General features: G+C 41.7%; 3 protein-coding genes across 8 annotated transcripts; 1 reads left to right on the forward strand and 2 right to left on the reverse strand.

Moving 5' to 3' along the window:
• Positions 1-1,927: 1,927 nt before the first annotated feature.
• btk (Bruton agammaglobulinemia tyrosine kinase) lies at positions 1,928-12,317 on the reverse strand. Of its 6 annotated transcripts, XM_040120438.1 has the most exons (20): positions 12,125-12,317; positions 11,621-11,709; positions 8,834-8,881; positions 8,404-8,562; positions 8,156-8,260; positions 7,462-7,543; positions 7,133-7,258; positions 6,973-7,037; positions 6,686-6,873; positions 5,977-6,039; positions 5,715-5,769; positions 5,500-5,579; positions 5,037-5,164; positions 4,692-4,763; positions 4,245-4,416; positions 3,828-4,047; positions 3,615-3,679; positions 3,025-3,143; positions 2,705-2,862; positions 1,928-2,077 (listed from the first exon to the last, which is right to left on the reverse strand). In XM_040120438.1, the coding sequence occupies exons 4-20, from the start codon at positions 8,542-8,544 to the stop codon at positions 2,006-2,008; spliced, it is 1,911 nt and encodes a 636-aa protein (XP_039976372.1). In that variant the 5' UTR covers positions 8,545-8,562; positions 8,834-8,881; positions 11,621-11,709; positions 12,125-12,317; the 3' UTR covers positions 1,928-2,005. The 6 variants fall into 6 exon arrangements, with proteins under 6 accessions (XP_039976372.1, XP_039976374.1, XP_039976373.1 ...); XM_040120440.1 differs by lacking the exon at positions 11,621-11,709; XM_040120439.1 differs by lacking the exon at positions 8,834-8,881.
• A 307-nt stretch (positions 12,318-12,624) lies between these two features.
• On the forward strand, positions 12,625-15,636 carry rpl36a (ribosomal protein L36A). The gene is made up of 5 exons (XM_040120445.1): positions 12,625-12,742; positions 13,514-13,619; positions 13,709-13,776; positions 13,860-13,982; positions 15,557-15,636. The coding sequence occupies exons 1-5, from the start codon at positions 12,740-12,742 to the stop codon at positions 15,575-15,577; spliced, it is 321 nt and encodes a 106-aa protein (XP_039976379.1). The 5' UTR covers positions 12,625-12,739; the 3' UTR covers positions 15,578-15,636.
• A 29-nt stretch (positions 15,637-15,665) lies between these two features.
• On the reverse strand, positions 15,666-21,214 carry gla (galactosidase, alpha). Its single transcript, XM_040120444.1, has 7 exons — positions 20,269-21,214; positions 19,098-19,272; positions 18,110-18,284; positions 17,623-17,714; positions 17,268-17,429; positions 16,558-16,755; positions 15,666-16,325 (listed from the first exon to the last, which is right to left on the reverse strand). The coding sequence occupies exons 1-7, from the start codon at positions 20,427-20,429 to the stop codon at positions 15,996-15,998; spliced, it is 1,293 nt and encodes a 430-aa protein (XP_039976378.1). The 5' UTR covers positions 20,430-21,214; the 3' UTR covers positions 15,666-15,995.
• Between the last annotated feature and the right edge of the window lie 252 nt (positions 21,215-21,466).

Below are 21,466 nucleotides of genomic sequence, written 5' to 3' on the forward strand. Positions count from 1 at the left end.
TAGGTGTCATTGTCCTTGTCCTTTCTATTTTCTTTGTCCTCTCATGAGACTTAATTTCCATTTTGTTTAATACTTGGACTGTAATTTTTCTTGATTAATAAAGTCTTTTGAAAAAAAAAAAGATATGTGAGAGATGAAGAGACTTGGAGATATTGGACTTTGTGGATGTGAATTATACCACTACGTTCAAATGGATAGAAGAACATTTGAAAGCTCTGTGATCTTTTCGGTACTTTATACCACAAACTGGTGTTAGAAAGACAGGAGCCCTACAATTTATATTGTTATGTGACTACGATGACACAAAATCACTGAAAAAATGTGTCTAAATCCCATCGACAAGTTCTTACTGCAGAAAATCATATTTTTTCTCCCCACAAAAGCTTTTTACTGAAGAATGAATACATAACCAGAAAGAATAAATCTCTGTACTTAGAGCATTGGAGTGACAGGAACATCTTCCCTGCAGGCCTACAAAATGAAAATGCTCAAATTCTCTGTTATAAGAAATTTCTTAGATCTAAATTTTTTCCTGTTGCATGTAAAGAATATCAAATGATTAAAAATGCTTTTCCTATCGTAACTGTGCAGTTGATGAAATGCAACTTTGAACAGCAAGAGCAAAAATGAGGACCTTTGTTTTCTGTAAAAGGAGAAGACATAAGAGCCACAAATGTACTAATAAACATAAGGAATTACTTTTACAGTGGAAGAAAAACTACAGTAGAAGAAAAACCACTTCATGTGGAAAACATGGCTTTTTCCAACAAATTAAGAGAAGTACAATATAAAAACAAACTCTTTCATCTCAAGATTTATAGATATTATCGACAATCGTGCTTTTTTTTTCTAAAGAGGAAGAAGACACAATAACACATTTATTTTATGAGAGCCAATTTACAATAGTATTCCAGAGGAAATTACAGGAATATTTTGCTAATCAAACAAACCATACAGTTATTATAGAAGCCATATATATCGTCCTATATTATGAAAACAAGAACCAACAAAAACAATAGACTGTTAACCTTTTAAAAATTTTAAATATTCCTAAATCCAAATTTTCTAAATCTCACTCATCCATTGCTAGATTTAGAAATTATTATACAAACATCTGTTAAACTTTAATAATAAGAAATGTGTGCATACTTTCACTCTTTAATCTATTTTCTTTTTCACTTCTCTGTTGTAATGTGTCATGATGTATGACCTTTGTACGTTCAGACTTTTTGCACTTTACTAATGTTCATCTCATTTTTTATACTTCGCTCTGCAAAAAAAAAAAGATGACTTTGATGTCTGATTGCAGTTGTCATGTCACCCTTGTTATGTGTGACAAAATTTCTTTAAAAAATTCACATTAGTTAATGAAACAAATGAAGCTAATACCAACCAAAAGTATGATTGTTACACTAAAACTGTTCACATTTGATGAACAGGCCTATTAGATGTTTTGTCATTTTCATTTCACATGATGTTTCAGTCATTTTCAAGCCTGGCATACTTGGCTTTTATTTGTGCAACACATCTGCTTTTACAAAGCTTGTTTCCACATGCAAAGTTGTCTACATTCCGAAGAATACAATAAAGACAGGTACAATATTTTTTAATCCAATAACCTTCATTAAAATATACACATTTTAAATGCTGATCTAGAAGACTGTACTTACTGTATGTGTTTAGGAAAGCTATTCTAATCACTGAGTTATTATGACATTCACATTACACATATTCACATTACAGAGGACCTAAGTCTGGCTCTGCTGTCTCATGTTCAAGTTGTTAACTGTTTTTAGATTGTGTTAACTTTCCAGGGACATTCAGAAATGCTGCTCTGTGGGGATAAGAGTGTGTGTGTGTGTGTGTGTGTGTGTGTGTGTGTGTGTGTGTGTGTGTGTGCGTGCGTGTGTGTGTGTGTGTGTGTGTGTGCGTGTGTTTGTGTGTGTGTGTGCGCGTGTGTGTGTGTGTGTGCGTGTGTTTGTGTGCGTGTTGATTATTTTGAGATCTACTGGAGCTCGTACAGCAAATCTTGAACAGACAGTGCCAGCTCTTGAAAGGTGGGCCGCTCATCTGCTTTCTGAAAACAGAGCAAGAAGAAGCGCTGGGATTGATGTTGCCAAAATATTTTCATATACCAGCATCAGTCTGTGCAAGGTCATTGTCATAACACAGGCAACAGGCAGTGGTGGAAGAAGTGATCCGATCTTTTACTTAAGTAAGAAGAAGAAGAAATACCCCGGTGTAAAAATACAAAAATATAAGCATCAAGTAAAGTGTCTAAAGTAAAAGAACTCATTATGGATGTCCCATTTCAGAATAATATACGTTAGATTATTGGTTCACAATTATTGATAACTTCATATGTAAGCAACACTAATGTTGGAGCTGGTAAAGGCGGGGCTACTACTTTATACATTGCCAGGTAGCTTTATCTATATATCATAATTTATAAACTGATTATATTTCGTATTGATAAGCTGAATTTGTAAGGTGACTGGTAACTAAGACTGTCAAATAAATGTAGCGGAGTAAGAAGTACAATATTTTCCTCCAGACTGTAGTGGAGCGGAAGTGTAAAGAAGCATTAATTGGAAGTACTCAAGTAAAGCACAAGTACCTTGGTGCTTGGTAGTACTTGGCACTCGAGTTTATGTTTTCAGTTACATTCCACCACTGCCCACAATACGACACCAAGTTCACTCACATCAATCCAGCAGCTTGACATAATGCTGTAGACCCTTTCGTTGGCCAGCTGGGGGCGGAAGAGCCGCAGGCCTCGGGACACCTGATCCACGATTTCTGTGTTGTTTAGGCGTTCGTATGGAAGCCGCCCCAAAGTGTAGACCTCCCACATGAGCACCCCTAGGTATTTAGGGAAAAAAAATTGTCATGCTGCTTTAATACAGATGTGAATTCATCGTTTGTGAAGGTATCAAACATAGATTACACTTAGAATTGACCAGAAATGCAGTAGGGAATTGACAGGTGAAACTGAAAAATACGCCGCGCATTATGTTTACTCACCGTATGCCCAGATATCCGACTTGCTGCTGAATTTGCAGTAGAGGAGGACCTCAGGAGGCGACCAGCGGACGGGGAACTTGGAACCTGCCGAGCTTGTGTACTCGTCGTCTAAGACGTACCTAAGGCAGTGGTGGCAGATCCTTTGCTTAAAGCGTGCAGTACCACAGTGTCAAAGGTGCTCTATACATGCAAAAGTTTCTCATTTGAAAAAAAAAAAAAAAAAAGTACAGACTTTTGGATCAAAATTAGAGTTTGCATAGTGAAGAACATACGGCCCCTGGGAGTGTTGTGAGGCGGAGCTTAGTCCAACTACTTTATTTACTGTTTAATGTTTAAGTTGATCTTTACATGTAAGACATTAATATAAAAAGTAACTAATATCTAAAACTGTAAATTAAATGTAGTGTAGTAAAAATTTCAACATTTCTGTCTAAAATGTAGTGGAGTCATAGTATAAACTAGAATACAATGTAAATACTCCAGTAAAGTACCTACAGATGGTACTTGTGTAGCGAGGGGATTTTAGTATTATACTTTGCTAGGCACCAATGTTCCTCTGTGTGTCCTGTCATTCATGCGAAGCGTTTTACCTTGACAGTCCAAAGTCAGTCACTTTGACAGTGCCATTGCCGTCTACCAAACAGTTCCTGGCAGCCTGGAAATGGAAAACAAACGACACTCTTGATTCAGGTGTAATGATTCCACTTTTAGCCCTCTCCTCAAACACGCACTCCCAGTGTATCTCCACACAGCGTGATGCAGTGCTGCAGGAACGTCGTGTACAGTGTATCTTTGTGTCTCACCAGGTCTCTGTGGATGTACTGCTTTGACTCAAGATAGGCCATGCCCTCAGAGACGTCTTTACACATCTCTAGGAGCTGGACGGCTGTCGGGTGCTGCTTCAGGCCCTCCCTGAGGTAACTCAGCAGGCAGCCATTCGAAAGGAACTCGGTCACTATGTAAATGGGTCTCTGTTTGGTGCAGACGCCATACAGCTGGACCAGGTTCTCATGGCGAAGCTTCCTGGTTTGAGAACAAAAGGAGAAGGAAGTTAAGTACTATGAGTCGCTTTTCCTCACAGAAGTCACAGAACCTGCACTTCCCAGCGTGGCTCATCCGTTTTCTGAGTCACAGGCCTCAAATCAACAGACTTGCTGAGCTGAGTGATCAATGTGAGCTGAGTGAACGTAGTCCAAATTAAGACTCTTAGTTTTGCCTACATCATGGTTTTGGCCTCTTCTATGAAATCATCTTCAGACATGGAGCCCTCTTTAATCATCTTAATGGCCACGTCGTGCTGGCCCTGCCACTTCCCGTACTTCACCACGCCGAACTGACCGGTGCCCAGCTCTTTGATGAAGGTCAGGTAATGAGGGTCAATCTCCCACACGCCTGGAGCAAACGAGACAGAATGGATGAGCACTCTTATACCTGCGGCATCCGCGTTAAAGGAGTAGTTCGGTACACATGCTTTTATTGGCTTGACTGACACCACTATCCGTAACCATAATCGTTTAACTAGCATGAAATCTTTAATCGGAAACCACAGGATAATCGCCAGAGATTGTGATGAACAAGAGAATATATTAAGAAGCCAAGAGAGCGGGTTCATTCCAACTCTGTCAGTAGTTCGAATCATATTGATCCTTATGTAGTCATACTCTTACCATAGCCAAGCCCTGCTGTTGATGGAGGCCGCGTCCGGTTGGTTACAATGTATTTCAGCCTGCTAACCATACCTAGCGAGGGAAGTAACAAAACCACATTATCACCTTTAAGATCGACATTTTTGATGGGTACATTTTGACTGTTTCCATTTTTTTAATATTCTGTTTGTGTGACTATATTTTCTTGCCTTCCCCCGCTGAGTTATTTCCTTTTTCCTGCTGTTACAACCCAATTTTAATCATATCTTATTGAATGACAAATACGGGGGGATTAGAATCAGAATTTTTTTTCTTTTTTTTTTCAATTTATCTAGATATCCATGTATTCTGAGCTACTGTATTCACCTGCTGAATTGTGCTGGTGGTAGATGATGAGCTCTGGGATGTTGCTGAAATTATGCTTCTCTGCAAGATAAAACTGGCCCTGTGGCGTGGTGCAGATGTTGTAATGTCTGCAGCTTCCACCTGTTTCCCTGTGGAAAGAAAAGGAAGAGTAACTTAAAGTAGACTCAGTCAACAGGCTGTCACCGACACAGGAATCTATCATTCATCGTGTATGCATGACTAGACAATATCTCCTCAGTGTTATCCACCGCGCAGTTCAGTCTTAGAGCTCTGCGATGAAAAACGTCTGCAGGCAGATTAGTCCCAAGTTTTGCATGAAAAATTTACATCTCTCTCCCTCTGTCGCCCACTGTTTCCGCTTTCATTACAAACAGCTCTTCTTTTGATGCGTTCACACATGACTGGAGCCAGTGGATAACGTATATAAGGGGTGCACGGTTTTAAAGCCACTGAGCCTACTCACCCGCCGCCCTTACTGAACAAAGACACCGTGTATTTCCCGGCCTTGCTTGAGTCCCGGACCAAGAAGCCTCCATCTTTGTTCTGAGGGCGGGAAACAACGTACAAAACATATATCTCATAACTTTCAAATTAAATTCAGTCCAGCTAAGTTCCACCAGTTTGTAGGTGTCAAAGCTGTCCTCCTATAACATCGTGTGTGTCGGCCATTGAGTTTACCTCAGTCTTTAACAGCTTTTCTGCCTGGCTACGGTTCATATTCTTGCAATACCAGCTGTGAAAACATATGTGAATATCATTTTCCCTGAATACTGTTTTTTCTGCATCGTTCATTGCCTCACTAACCAAAAATATATTGATGTACAGACAAGGAACTTTGCCAAGCATTAATCCTCCAACATAAAATTCTAAATTGCATATTTACAACGATATGCGGAAATAATTCACCAATTTAGGCCAGAACAATAGTTCCCATACTCACTCATATCTTTCTAGCCCAGTTTCTGCTTCCACAACATAATTACTAGGTATGTATCCTTCTTTGCTGCAAAAGAAAACAAAACACAGATATTAACAGTGTCTACGTGCATTCACACAAATACACAACCAAATGTGCATCTCGGCTGGACAATGGAGCTCTAGTAGCTGGTTAGCTACACTGGTAACATCTCATAAACAAATTATTTCTCCTAGAACTCTATATGCAAATTTAATTCATCCAAATTAGAGGCCATCAGTGATTCATTATGTTTTCCTTGTCACACTATGAAATGCTCTTGTTCTCTTATTTATATGGCACATGGGATGAAGCAGCCTGGAAAATTAATTTGGTCAAATACGGTGAAAAAAACATCCATGCAAATACACAGTACATTTTCATACTGTATCTGCATGTCTACTCTTAACGCTGCCTCCTGTTCTTTATGAGCTTGTTTTATTTCAATTGATGAGCTTCAGGGGCATCAATGAATATTTCCCCTTTTGCAAGTGAGGAGCATTTTATTTGACCAGCATTTTCCCCACTGTTTTTGATGTTGACGCAGGAGTGTAAATGTCCATGTGGGATCTACTGCATATTAAACTTAAGCTTGTCAACTTTGACCTCATATTTAAAATGAACAGATTCCCGTTGCACTGTTTCAAGTAATCGGTCTGGCCTCTTGCGTTCATTTTTTTTTTTTTCGTCTCACCCGTATGCGTCTCGGGCTCTCCACCAGTTTGTGTCAGACATCTCAAGGATGGTGTACTCCTCATCCTTCCTCAGCTCCAGGTCTTGTTCTGTCATGGGTGTGTAGTTATACTCAGCTACGACAGTCAGGCTTGCAGAGAGGGCAGGTGGCCCAAGAGGCTGGGGAGGTAAAGGTCGACCAGGCTTCTCCTGAAACAATATGATTGATATGATTAGTGAATGTATTTACAGAACAGAATAGTCTGTCTGTAATTCGTGGATATTAATCTAGAGGCACTAGGTGTGTACCTCTGTTGGGGTAGGAGGAAGAGGTTTCCTGGATCCCCTTCGCCGAGATGGTTTGGATGTAAAACCTATTAATGACATTATTTAATACGTACAACGATTAATGGAAAAGGTTTACTTGCTGGTTGTCGCAGATTTCAAGCCAAAAGGAATTTTTTCTCACCATTCTTACTGTCCAGCACCTTGCAACCCATAGCTTGTTTGACTTCCTGATGACAGCACAGCCACACCCCGTCGACCCAGAAGCAAGGATGGTATTTCTGCATCAGATCCTTGTTGAAGCGCACCACTAAGCACGGGTATTGACACACACGCGCACACACAGGGCATTTACATTAAATCAACATTGCGTTTGCATAGGCATTCAACTCCTCTGTTGTTTAGGCATCAGGTGATGTTAAGATATGGTCTAACATTGCATATATAAGATACTGTGACTGACAAGATACATAAACACTAGATAGATTTGTAAATCTACATGCATATACGCACTTTCTTTCAGCTTCTTTATCCAATGAGCGCGAATATCTTCAGTCTTTGCAAAGATGTACAAAGGCCCTTCATCGTAAATGATCTGTGGCAAAAATGAAAAAGAAAACAGAGAGGTTAGCAACTGCACGTGATGCCTCTGTTATGTACTGTATTGTGGGACAATGCAAAAATGTGACAAAAGCTGCATTCAAATGTATCCACTGCAGTTCGCTAAAGAAACTGTTTACTGTTTTACTTGCTCTTTCTTTGGTGGCCAACGGCAGCCAGACACATTTGTAACCTGCCACCTTGCCTCACGATTTAACACGTGTGCAATGGAAACACCTGCACAGTCACTGAAAGCCCCTAGGTCATTTGAGTGTGAGAGATGGTTTCACTTCTTAACAATGGAATCTCACATTATTAACTATTGGAGGACTGGACAGGTTTTGTCTGTCAAGGAGAAAAACTTGGCCTCATGTTACAAGCCTCCCATGTGTTGCTTCTTGCAGCTTGTACATAGTGACAGGTGACAGAAAATGGGAAACACAGTCAAAAAAGGAGTTTATTCCACTTTATTTATTATTACTCTACACTTGCCCTAAAATAATATTGGTACATATGATACATGGCATTCTTGGTTAATTACATTGTTGCAGGCTTGTCTGTATTTTGCAAGAAGCGGTATCTGAAGTTACTTGACAAAAAGGTCTACCTGGAAAGCATACATGCGCTCGAGCGGGGAATTGGGCTCCGGCTGGACCGTCTCTACACACTTGATCTTCTCAAGGTCAACTGATCCTCTCAAACCTTTTCGCTTCTGCTTCACAGACGAGGAAACAGTTAGGCGACTCAGGGATAAAAAAAAAAACAAATGTAGACGCAAGGTCTGCCAGCAGAATTAATCTGAGACCAGTGTGATGCTGTTTCAATACAGGATTTCTTGCAGCTCCATATACGTACCCCTTTGTCAGGATCAAAATCATAGTAGGCTATTTTTTCCTGGGTGAGAACAAACCACCTCTCCTTGTAGTTCAAAGGGGACGTCTTTTTCTTCTGCTGAGATCGTTTAATGAAGATTTCCTCCAGTATACTGTCTGACATGATTCAGTCAGAAATAATCTACACGGGAACAAGGAATAATGAATACGTTTTTAGAGCAGCATAACAGTGTAACATCCACTGTTTTCCGTGTGGCAGAACAACATGCGCACCGCAACGATTTCGCAGGCAGCAATCGCCCTGTTGAAAGCTGTGGCTGACTCACATATTACCATTGTGCTAAGCTTAGCATTATAAGGCAGCCTCGGGTTGTGTTGCCCTTCAGACTTAATTATTCGGTGTTTTCATTTCCTTTGAAAAGTATTTTAACAGAGTTGAAGTTAATACCTACCCACTACAGAGTCAGAGCAATGCCACCACAACACGTGAGACTAGAGATCTGGAAAGGGCGGAGAGACATGCAGCATGAGTGTGAGTAAGTATCAGTGCGTGATTAGCTGTAGTTTGCATGAGCCCTGCTTTTCATGCCAGCAACATCCTCTGTTTTAAAAATCCCCCCCCCCCCGGTGTCACATCTGTTTCTCTCAGCTATTATATCCTGGTCATCAACACGGTGACCCAAATGTGCAGTATGCTTTTGCACTGGGAAGCCGGGTAAGGAAATATTGGATAAAAGTGTCCACCGAATCCCTGGTCTGCAAATGTATTCCTTATATGATGGGTTTACATTATTCTTCCTCTTCCAATCCACTTCTTAGATTGTTGTTACATGAGAATTTGTCTGGGGTATGGCACAATAACCGGCATCTGTAATTTTTTTTTTTTTTTTTTTTTTTTTGAGGGGGTGGTTGTATATCATGTCACATAAATGTAAACACGAGCTCTCTCGCAATGCACACACACGTTACTTTTTTGAACCTGATTTTCAATGCTATTTTTAGGGTCCAGCAACCTGGTCGTTGATACACTGGCCCAGTTAGCTAAATTAATGTAACACATTAAAATGTATGCTCGTAGATTAGGAATCATATAAATTAAATTAGTTTACTGGCAAACTGATTATATAAGATATCAAACAATCTCACCGTCACGAGGCTGCCTTTCGCTCACCCGCTCACACACTTAAATACATTTTACCTGCATTATTAGATAAGTAGACAAGTAAAAAAAAACCTGTCTCTTCTTAGTTTATGAAAGCTTATTGTTTCTTGTTTTCAGCATCTGCTAACCACTGGTGATAAAGTGAAACCTCCCACAGAGACAAGGCCTCTGTCGACACCATAGCTACATTTTTTGGTTAATCCAGGTTGGCAAATGTGAAACATGATTCACTACACACAGTAGATGATGATGTTTCATTCAGAATGAACTGGCTGTAGAGGAAGAAAAGCACCACAAATGCGGGAAAAAAGTGAAAAAATTCCTTGAGATGTTGAATCATTTATCTGAATTTAATGTCAGTAGATAGAGCAGCGACAGGCCAGTGTGTACAGGTCGTATTTAGTACCAAACAGACAAATAACATCATGTTTAGTTGCAGCGGGCTGATGCAGGACTACAACCCAAATCCCATTCAACCACCACTTTTACCAAAAAAAGCATTATTCACAGAAGCTGTGCTCTGGACACATATTACTCCAAAATACAGCAAAAGCACACAAGGCACTAAAGGAAGGAAGTCATATTGCCAGGTCAAACATGGACTATCAGATGCTCAAACTCACCCTTGTCACGCAGATGAATGCTCACTGACTTTTGGTCTCTGTAAGATGTGTTTGCACTTCAGCTCAGCCTATTTTCAGTATGTGAGTACTTCCTCCTATCATATGAACTGTAACACTACCAGAAGCTTCTTTCACCCCCTGCTAACCAGGAGTGTGACATTTCTTCACACTAGAGTGACAATACCTATAGGTTTTGTTTGTGCTGTCATGCACAGACAGCCGTGTTCCCCATTCTGCGAAACATTGTTTACTCATTCCTCATTTGTCGCAATCCCGCAATGTTTTCTCACATCACTTACTTGAAAAGAGGGCAATAAACTCTGATAATGGATAATCAACACACCGATCTACCCCCCCCCCCCCCTCTCTCTCTCTCGTTGTCTGATTAATTGGAACCAGTTGACTGAAACTGTACGTCCATATTTTACTGCATCATGGCCACCAGAAGGAGATCTTCTTTTCTCTTTTTTGAGGGGAGTTGACTCATGGTGGCTGACACAGACAAACTGATAGGGAAGTTGCATCAGTGTTGCACTGCAATTTGAAGGGAGAAAGAAACCAAGTGCCCTGCAGTACTTCGAACTAACATTACATTTCTCTCAAATATGGTAAACCATCAGTGGCACATTTAAAATGAATGTTACATACCTGCAACCTGCTGTTACACATCACTTCTCCACTTACAGCTATATACAACACTCCCTTTTTTTTTTAGATTTTGCAGAATCCCCCTCTTTTTCTGCACAACACAACAACACTTTAACACTTTGCAGAGAGAAATTCTTTTTTTCTTTTTTTTCCTGTTTACAGTGCTTATCTTTTCAGCTACTTGTGTGGTTTTGCGTTGTGAAATTACATATCCTACATCTATCCATCAAATTCCACGAAATGAAATTTAAAAAAAACAAACAAACCGTGGTCTCAAAAACTGCACTCATAACTTCTCAGCGACTCAAAAGTCAAGAGTAGCCAAAGTGAAAAATAACTGTTTTAATCTCATAGAATCATCTAATCACAAGGAAATATGTTAGCCATTTCCGACTTGGGTGGCTGTCAGAGTGATGGACAACTGATCTTTGTGACTCGTAAATATCGCCAACTGTGTCACTATGTCAGTGCGCACAAGGCAGTGATACATGCATTGAAATGAAAAGGCTCCAATTAACTTTAGTTATAAAGACTGGTGGACATGTTTTAGGCTGGCGTGCAATTATTTGTTTCACTGCCTGATGCCTGCTTTGTATGACACAGCAAGCACAACCATATAATGAAAGAGTGGGTTTAACAGGAACCTGTTAAGATGCTCTCTTTTCCTGACATTTCCTGACAGATAAGAAGTATATGCAAGACAATGTGTGTATGTGTGTTGGAGTGTGTATGAGAGAGGGACAAAGGGAGAAAAAGAGAGCAAGATGCATGTATTTTCAATGCAAATATTAAGAGTTAAATCTCACCACAAAGAATATTCCCCCTCCACACAGTAAGATACCGCATCAGTTTAACATTGTGGTCTTCATGTTGAGGTCGGTTTTATTACGATTTCCTGTGAGGCATGTAAATAAATGTCAGTTTTAGGGAAACTATCACCCCACCAAAAGATGTAAACCATGCTAGCTGTGCAAGATGTGTCAATACAAAGGTTTAAAAAAAAAAAGAGTTTATATCATTGCATAGTTGTATAGCATTATAAGTATAGCAGAATACACCACTGTGCATCATTGTGAACAAAACATTCAGAAACAAGTATAACATCTTCAGCAGATAATGTCACTAGGATTTCACTTATGTATTTGCAGTTTTGTGGTGAGTACACGCTTCATTTTGGATTTGCATTCAAACTGGTACTTGCACAAAGCTGCCTACGACTTAAGCTTTTCCACATTCTCTCAGATGAAATGCACGACTAAAAACTACTTCTTTAACCCCACAGGCTATATTCAGAGAGCGGTGTCACTTACCTAAGACACCCCGAGGCAGTCAAGCATCAGACAGACGACTACAGATGCTGAAGCTTGTCGCGATGGCAGAAACCTTCGCCTCAGTTGCTCGCCTTCCATTAAATGTGTAGGTCTGTGATGCAAGAAGCTTAAACTCACCCGCAGAGAGGAATCGACTCTGCTTACTTCCCCTTTTTCTTCCTGCTCATTTTCATATCAGCCCTCTGGACAGTTTTGGTGATAAGTGGAAACAGGGTAACTATTAACACAGGGCCACATTCGGGTACTAGGCTCTTACACTCCTACACTTATTTGAGGGTATCTGCTATTCAGGCTACTGCAAATTTGACAATTGCAGGGGCGAGAGGCAAGCACACTTCAAACTCGTGACTTTTGCAGGCATTAGAAATTGTACTCATTGTGTTTTTTACAAAGACTAAATGTATAACTCTTTGCATTTAATTTAAATTTGAGCTCTTTGCTTATTTGCAATTTTTGCCGCCCCCCCCCCCTCTCCCGTACTCCTTGCCGCTAGGGGGCAGACACTGGGACTACAGCCGGTGCACAGCTGAGGTCTACTTTAAGAACTGTTTCCGGCTTCTGCCTCCCTCTTTTCCTCTGCATCGGGTCGCAGCCATGGTACGAAATTATCCCACGAATACGCTTTGCTCAATCAAACCCAATCCTGCCGATTTAAGAATTATTTTTGCATCTAGTCAACTCGGATACGCGATAAATGTTTTGATACACGCAACGATGGGAGTATTGGCCATCTTTTGGTCACTTTACGCTGTTAGATTGTCCTTAAACGATGCTTGCTGGGTTACTGGTGAAACGCTGGTCGTGCCTCCACATGAACCGGCCTTTATTTTAGGGGAAATTTAGAGTTGAATGTCAGAGTAACCGTACTGGCAAAGAGCAGCCTTTTATTTATTAATTTTTTTCTTTAAAAATTGAGTGTGACATGTTAACACATCCATTTCCCACTGGTCCGGTTTAATAGCTGCAGTGTTAGCCTGCTAGCTAGCGTCAGCTTCCCATTACACCGACCGCAGCGCCAACAGTGGGAACGATGAGCATGAGCTTTCTAGCCATTAACAGCAAGTTTAAAAACGTCTATAACATAACAAGATTTCAGCTATATTTTTGGTCTGTGAATCGGCACCCAAGAACTTTAATTAATGCGTTAGACGTCGGTTAGCAGCTGCTAGCAAGGCCAAATGACAGTAGCTGGTTTTTCCTCATCAGCGTTGTTTAACTGCATCTTCCACATTGTCAGGCCGGTTTAATTCGGCATATTCGTCAGCCTGCTTTCAGGCTCATTGAACGTCTGTTCAATGTTTATTTCTGTTTTTCAAAGTTTCTGGGTTTTTTTTTTTTTTTTTAAAGTTTATTTTCTATGTTGTTCAGGTGAACGTCCCGAAGACCCGCAGGACGTACTGCAAGAAGTGCAAGAAGCACCAGCCCCACAAAGTTACCCAGTACAAGAAGGGAAAGGACTCCCTCTATGCACAGGGTAAACGTTCTGTTATGACTGGTACATGTGTGTGTGTGTGTTACGCTCCGTGCGTTATGAGATGTAGCTGAACTGTAACTCTTCTGTAGGTAAGAGGAGATACGACAGAAAGCAGAGCGGCTACGGTGGTCAGACGAAGCCAATTTTCCGCAAAAAGGCAAGTAAAACCTTGGTTCTGTCTGACCAGGGCATGCCCACTGTTGTAGCAGAAGGGGAATCTAACTGTCGTTGTCTGTACAGGCTAAGACTACAAAGAAAATTGTGTTGAGGCTTGAGTGTGTGGAGCCCAACTGCAGATCCAAGAGAATGCTGGCCATCAAGAGATGCAAGCACTTCGAGTTGGGTGGTGACAAGAAGAGAAAGGTAGGTGTCCCTTGCGCTTTTGTAATATTTGTGTGTTCAGTCCCTCAGTGTACTGTGTTTCATGTGTGATACAGAATACTTTAATGTGCTCTGAATTTTGTAGTTTTGTGTCGGGTCTAAATCTATGCAGTAAACCCCGAAATTTTCTCGTAACCCTTCTGCCGCCAACACTGTGCTCTACCTGTGGATTCATAGTTGGCAATCTTGGATCTGCTGACCTTTTACATGTTGACATCCTATTATCAGTATGCTTGACATTGCAGTGATCAGAGAGATGAAATTTGAGTCAATCTGACTCAGCAGCTACAAAATTATCCTTAAAAAAAAAGTACATTTGACAGCTCAGCGCATCGATTGAGTTTACATTGACAAAGTATCAGCAAAATGTATATGTTAGTGTTGCGCAGTGCTACAGTGGGATAAATGGCTCTTAGAGGAGGCATATGCACCAGTATGTGGATTTAGCTACACTGCTTTCCTGATAGTTTATTTTATTTTTAATCACCGCAACTATTTGCATGTTAATCAATGAGTTGTACCCTTTTGTGTAAAACATTCAAATCCACAACAAAAGGGGGGCGGGAATGGGGACAGTGTTCGAAAGGCAGGACAAATAGCTAAGTTGGAGTGAGCTCTCAAACCTAATGTGAAAGAGGCAGCATGAAATCAAAAGTTGTCCTTGAGAATCATGAATGGTTATTTATGCCATTTAATAAATAATTGTACCTGTCTTACATTTTTACAAGAGCAAGTTTCATAGTAGGCAGCAGGATTTGGGATGGGGGTTTTTTTTGTTTTGATTTGTTTTTTGGAATATTGTGGGTGAATTGCATTCATTTTTTAACTGTAATCACATGACTTTAAAAAAAGTAATGGTCACAAAGGTGCTGATCTGAATTCAAGAACTTCTAGAGGCTGTATTTTTGGTGTTTATTTGCAGGGTTTTTGGGTTGGTTTGCATTTTAGTATACATGTTGTCATTGTGTCCACTTCTCTATACATTGAGAAGAAATCAGTTATGTATTGATCCGGTTGCCAAAATTAATGTGTGAATGATATAAAATACAGCATTTCCACATTAGATCAATGCTACACCAACACTGAAACATTACTACAAATTGTGAAACTCAAATTACCTGGGATTGGCTGCCTCCTCCTGACCTAATACACAAACTGCTGTGAGAGCTGAGTAAAAAGACTGATTATTGTACATTTTGTGATCAACCTGTGGTTGATCCCACTTGGCAATTAGGGTGAATCATAAAGGGATTAATGGACAATGTGTGTATTGTCTAATTTGTCTTCCCTCACCCAACATGTTTTGATTTGAATAAGATAGTACAGATGAAAAACACGATTGGGTTCTGCTTTTGATTTAGTGTTAAGCCAACAAATGTTAATGTGAAGATGAACTGTTTTTATTCAAACATGATATAAAAATGATTCATAATCCTCATAATACATTATACATTTATGGGAATAACCAGCAGCATTTGAGGTGGACCATAAACCACTGACACTTGGTATCACGTTAAGTCACATTTTAACTAAGGTTTTCCTTTGTTCTCTTACAGGGCCAGGTCATCCAGTTCTAAACTGTGGTCCAGTCTTCTGGATGAAGTTGTCACTATTTTCAATAAATGTATTAAAACAACCCTAGGAGTCAAGTCCTTTGTTTTTACCTTTATTTTCACCATATTCTGTTGAATGTACAAAATTCGAGCTTTCTTTTAAGATAATTTAACCTCTATTAGCAGTGTAGTCTGGACAATTCACATTGTGTCCAAATACACACCAGTGATTTATTCAACATGATAAAATGTAGCCAGTATACTGTAGTCACAGTATCAAAGCTGATTCAAGCAAACTCTTTAGACTATAAAAAAAAAATTCCCTTTTTTTTTTAAATGTAGGCACTGATATACAAAAGCAACTGAGCTTTAAAATTTCAAAGATCCAATGACTTTACACTTAATATAGTTTAGGCAGATAAAGTGCATAACCCCCCGAAGACTACAAAATGGTGGCGTGCTTGTGTTTGACGGACGTATCCCGCCAGTGCAGCTTGTGCATCCCGAAGTCGCTGCTGATGGGAGTGACGGTTAGTAGAGCGGTGCCTGAAGGGTTGACGGATACAACCACTTTGCTGCGTGGCGTCTGAACACCCATCTCCTTGTACTGAGGCAGGATCTGTGTGACGTTACACTGGGGGTCGCAGATCTTCCAGCCCGGAACCGCTCTGATGAGAAACCCTCGGGGACCACCGATCTCCTGTTTGTTCAGAATGGCGATAGCCAGCCGGTTCTTGGACAGAGGCCTCTCCCACACTTCAAAACTGTCCACCTGTAGAACAAGTTATATTTAATCAATTTATCTATTCCATATCTTGAATTGCCATTACCATTTTGATTTCATTACAATCATTACCATAAAGTCTTAAGTTCTGCGACTACTAGACCCTGTCAGGATGATCACAAAGCGTTTAGCATTTCTATATATAAACTAAATGTGCTATAAATGCTGACAGCTGTCATTCCAGACGGTGAACATGTTTTGTGTCACCCCTCTCACCCACCTTGGCAGTGTGGTATCCCTGCTTGCCCAGAGGGTCCTGGCTGATGTCTATGATGCGTCTATTCTGCAACAGCTCCTTGGAGCGGGGACAGATGTCCCTCAGATCATTGGACATGAGCAGAGGGGATGCCATGATGGCCCATAATGCCATCTGAGACTCCTGCTGGTCGTGACTCAGGCCAAAGTTACCGATGACCAGCTAGAGAAATGGACTGGTATCATAAATATGTAAATAACGAGGGAATTTAGGCTTACTGCCCATATGCACTACATCAACAACACACTACTGAGAAATTTGCTTGTAGTTTTTGTACTTAACATAAATTCAGTTGAGCCCTTTTATAAATAAAGCTCTATAGAAATGAAAAAGGGTGTAAAACCTGAACAGATAGTTTGACATTTTGAGAAATTAATTGCTTAGATCAGAAGACCCATACCACTGTTACGACTGTATGGTCAATATGAAGCTACAGCCAGCAGCCTGTTAGCTTAGCACAAATGCGGTCTACCCTGGCTCTGTCCAAAGGTTACAATATCCACCTATATCCAATACAATAACAAACAATATCCATTGTTTTCAAAATGTAGCAGTGGGCAGGTCATTCAGTGATGTTTTTAAAAATAATAATAAAACAGCTCGGTTCTTGACGGCCACTGGTTCTATATGCTTAGTTTGAGGTCAGTGAGGAGAGCTTGAGTAGAGCACAGTACCATATCGGGGTCATTCCAGCCCCCAGGTCCAGCCGCGGGGACGATGATGTCCTGATGAGAAGCAGTCCAGTCCAAAATGGACTTGACAGAGCTCCATGAGTCGTAGACGTCATTGAAGTTGCGCCAGTGGTTGCACGTCTCACGAATGGCAGTGTAGTTAGGCTGGAGGCAAAGGAATGCTCTTTTATGTATCGAACATATGGCATATGGTCTCATCGTGCGGTGGAAATCCCTAGTAAGAATCTTTTATTTTCATTTGTGCCGTTATGTGGGTAGAATTTTGGAAAATAAACCAGTGATTGTTAGTGTTTGTTGAAATTTAAAGGCATGTAAAGACAAACAAGTTGTTTCTCACCTGTTGGAAAGGCCACTCGTACAAAGGCCACTCACAGGAGTACAGGATACTTCTTCCGGTTTTGTTCAGTGCTTTCGACATGTTTATGTAGCCTTAACCAAAATAAATAATAAGTAGTTAGATTAAAGCCCTGATAATACCTTGTCTACTGGGTCCATTGAGGTTCTGATTGAGAGAAGAACCAAAAAATTACCCCAAGAACAAGGTGAGGTAAGATGTAATTTAAAAGTTATGTCACATGACGATACCATATTTCCAAGTTTATTCAAATATCCAGTACTGTGCAAACATTTTAGGCAGTTAATATGTTAGTATCCCTATCCATCATGCAGTACGAAAGTATCCTCACCTTACTTTTATTGCCTAAAACCTTGGCACGGTACTATAAATCACTGGGCCGTACTAGGTAACTTTTGCCTCAGGTTTAGTACATGCTGATCAGGACCTAAGCTGCGAGCTCATCTGGGGACCGATGCCGAAAGCTCACCTTCTCCCAGCAAGGTCCAGTCCAGATAGCAGCCATCAAACTTAAGCAGGTCCACGGACCAGTCAGCAAAAGTCTGAGCGTCCGTCTCATAGTAGCCCAGACTGCCAGGGTATCCAGCACAGGTGTTTTTCCCAACATCTGCGTAGATGCCCAGCTTCAGGCCCTTGGAATGGACCTTAAGACACAAAAATAAAATGGAATTCATCGATTTAGTTTAGGAGTAATGGCTACAGTTTTGTTCTTGACAGGTTGTGAGCATGTACCAGCAGGCGGCGACGTTGCACAGCTAAAAACTCCACGCTTCTATTATAGGACACAGCTCGGCCTCAGTGGGCCTAAATATATCCCTTTTGCTGGTGAACATAACTTTTTAGCTGCCTCTGTAGCAATCAGCCTGTCACAGTGGTCTACAACGCTGGAAACTCCTCTCCAGTGTGGCTGTCTGTAGCAGATAGGGCGAGCGCCGGCATACTCCTTCCTGAGACGATTTAAAGGGTAAGGTATCTCCCTGGGCTCCAGGTGCTGAATGTCTATCGGTATGAAATCTGAGGCCTGGGTTCTACATCCGGTCCTTTCCCCTTCATTATGTAAATAATTGCAGGTCGGCTTGGATGGATGTATAATGAATACGTAATCCGACTGTGCCATCACTTTTACTTCTGGGAGTTATTAAACCCGGGCCTCGCAAAGTTTTAATTCGTCAAAGATTTCCAAACTTAGATGCATTGCACCACTGATGCTGTAATACCGCATCCCCATGCTATTCATAATGCAGCCAAATGGCTGGAAACTATAATAAAACAGTCATATCCCAGCACGTACTCTCATTTGGTCCTTCCAGCTAGTGAAATAAGTCAAATCAAAGAATTTCTGCCTTTGCTTACGGTCTCTCTGTGAACCCCTCTCTCTTTGATGTGTATGGAGGAATTACGGCGTTAATACTATTATGATTCAGAGCTTTCATGCCTCTTCCATACTTACTACTCACATAGTCGGCCAGTTTCTTGATGCCCCCCGGGAATCTTTTGGGGTCTGCCTGCAGGCGGCCCTGGGCATCACGCTGGCGGGACGGCCAGCAGTCATCGATGCAGACGTACTCATAGCCGGCCTCCCTCCAGCCCTCCCTCGCCATCGCGTCCGCCATCTGCATGTACAGACGCTCACTGCCAGGGCAACAGGAGGAGACAGGCGGGGCTGATAGCGTCAGTGAGATGCCAGCGCTCAGTGTCATGTGCGACAGCAATGTGGCAGACACAAACATGTGCACGCTAAAGGAATTCTCATAGCAGCCAATGCCAGTTTTGCCGTCGTTCACTGCTGAGTAATATAAAACGATAACAGTGCGACCAATGGGCTAAGACCCGGGGCTCTGAGTGCTCTATTGGCCAGGTTTTTCCAGGGGGGAAAAACAAAAAACAAAAAACTGCCGTGCACAGAAATGTAAAGGCAGTTTATGCTTGTCACTAATGAGCATGGAGGTCCCTAAAATAAAACAGGGAGCACGATCTTGCAGTGTGTTGCATTACTTCTGAAGTGCTCTTCCGTCATCAAAGAAACACAAATGAAGACCTGACTATCTTGTAATTATGACTAGAGCTGCAACCATTTGCTGACTGAGTGATTAGTCCATGGTGAGAAAATTAATGTGCAACTATTGTGATAAGTGAGTGATTAGTGAGGATTTTTTTTTCAAGCTTTCCTTTGGCACGTTTGATAACAAATGGGAAACCTCGTGAACTGAATATCTGGAGGCATCACTTTGGGCCCTAGGAAAACGTGCGATGAGCTGCCCCCCCCCTCTTACTTTTTGACATGTAATTGTCTACAGGGGCACAAGCAGACAATAAATCGCTTCCCGTGCACAGTGGGGGTTTTACGTGGGTGAAGGTACGTTACGATTTATGTGGAAGAGAAAAACGTGGAAGCTTTCACTGAACGGGTCTGGGTGAAGTCACCTTTGTGGGAGTTTAGGACACAAATGGGGCTGTGAGAGATGTTTACGTGTAATCCACGAGGGGAGCTGAAGTGTTGGTGAAGCGTCCCCGCGAGTGACATTAGTTTGGGGGGGGGGGGGGTCTTCCTCGCGCTTGAGCTCTAAAAACGTGTCACGGTCCGTGACCGGATCGAGCGCCACACCTGACAGCGCCGGTGCCTCTTACCTGACGCAGTCGTCGGGGTCCTTGTCGCAGTCGACGTTGCACACGAACCTCTCCCAGTGCAGCCAGCCCATGGGGGGCTTCAGAGCCAGGCCGTTGTCCAAAGCCTCGGCGCAGGGGCCCGTGAGAGCGACGAGCCCGAGGAGAAGCACGACTCTGCGCATCTTCGCTTCTCGACTCGACTCGCTTCACGCGAACGACGACAACAAGCGACCGTAATTGCGCCAAGATCCTATTTCCTCGTGCAAAAACGGGGCTCAGACCGCCCCCTGGACGACTGACACACATCCGGACCAATAGAGTCAAAATGCGTCTGTCGCTTGTCCACTGACATTGCGCCCGGATTCGTTCACTACGAAACTAGGAAGCGCCGAGGTTCACCACTAGAGTCAGGTGAGAAATATGAGGGGAGGTCAGCTGACAGGACATGATAAGGTAATGACAGTGTCTCGTGATTCCTCTGGATACAGGAACAGAAATCATAACGATATTCAGACATATTCTGCCTTATTCATTGTCAGTAAAGTCGGGATGTTAAACCCAAATGAACATACAGTGCCATCACACATATTTAGTATTTTGTACTTGGCAAGTTTTGTGTGTTGTGTTTCGTATACGTGCAGGGCCCCCAGGTTTGCTGTGTGGTAATTTGATTAAAGGCGGGTTCGTGTCAGAATAGGAACCTTGCACGCTGAAACAATCGAGAGTCTTGAAACCCCTGGTGGGAGGTCTCGGAGGGCCCGGGAGCTGGGGCTCAGCTTGTGTCTCTGGTAACTTGAGTTCCAAACGTCCGACGACTAAAATCTTTTCATCCGGTTAAAACGTTTAGTTAAAAACAGCCAAGACTGAAAAAGTGTCATGTAAAAAAATTTGGCTTAAAAAACTGGACGAAAAGGCAACTGTAACAGCCCCTGGCAGACAACCACAACGCCGGTGCGTGCGCGAAGGGGACATGACGCCATTGACAGGCGACGAAACGGACCGTTACCTCGATTTAAAATGACGGGCTTCTCTAGGTTTGAAAATCGCTTGACAACAAAATGTATAACACAGGTCTAATTGTTTTTAGACGTTTTAATGCGGAAAAGTTACATATTATAGCTTTAATATATGAATTTCATACCTATAATATACATATAAAAGTCACAGAAAACCTGTGACTTTTGGTGGCTCCTGGGAATGTGGGGCTCTGTGGCAGCTG

This window comes from Xiphias gladius, chromosome 23 (genome assembly GCF_016859285.1).
Source record: "Xiphias gladius isolate SHS-SW01 ecotype Sanya breed wild chromosome 23, ASM1685928v1, whole genome shotgun sequence".
In the NCBI taxonomy this organism is placed as follows: Eukaryota; Metazoa; Chordata; class Actinopteri; order Istiophoriformes; family Xiphiidae; genus Xiphias; species Xiphias gladius.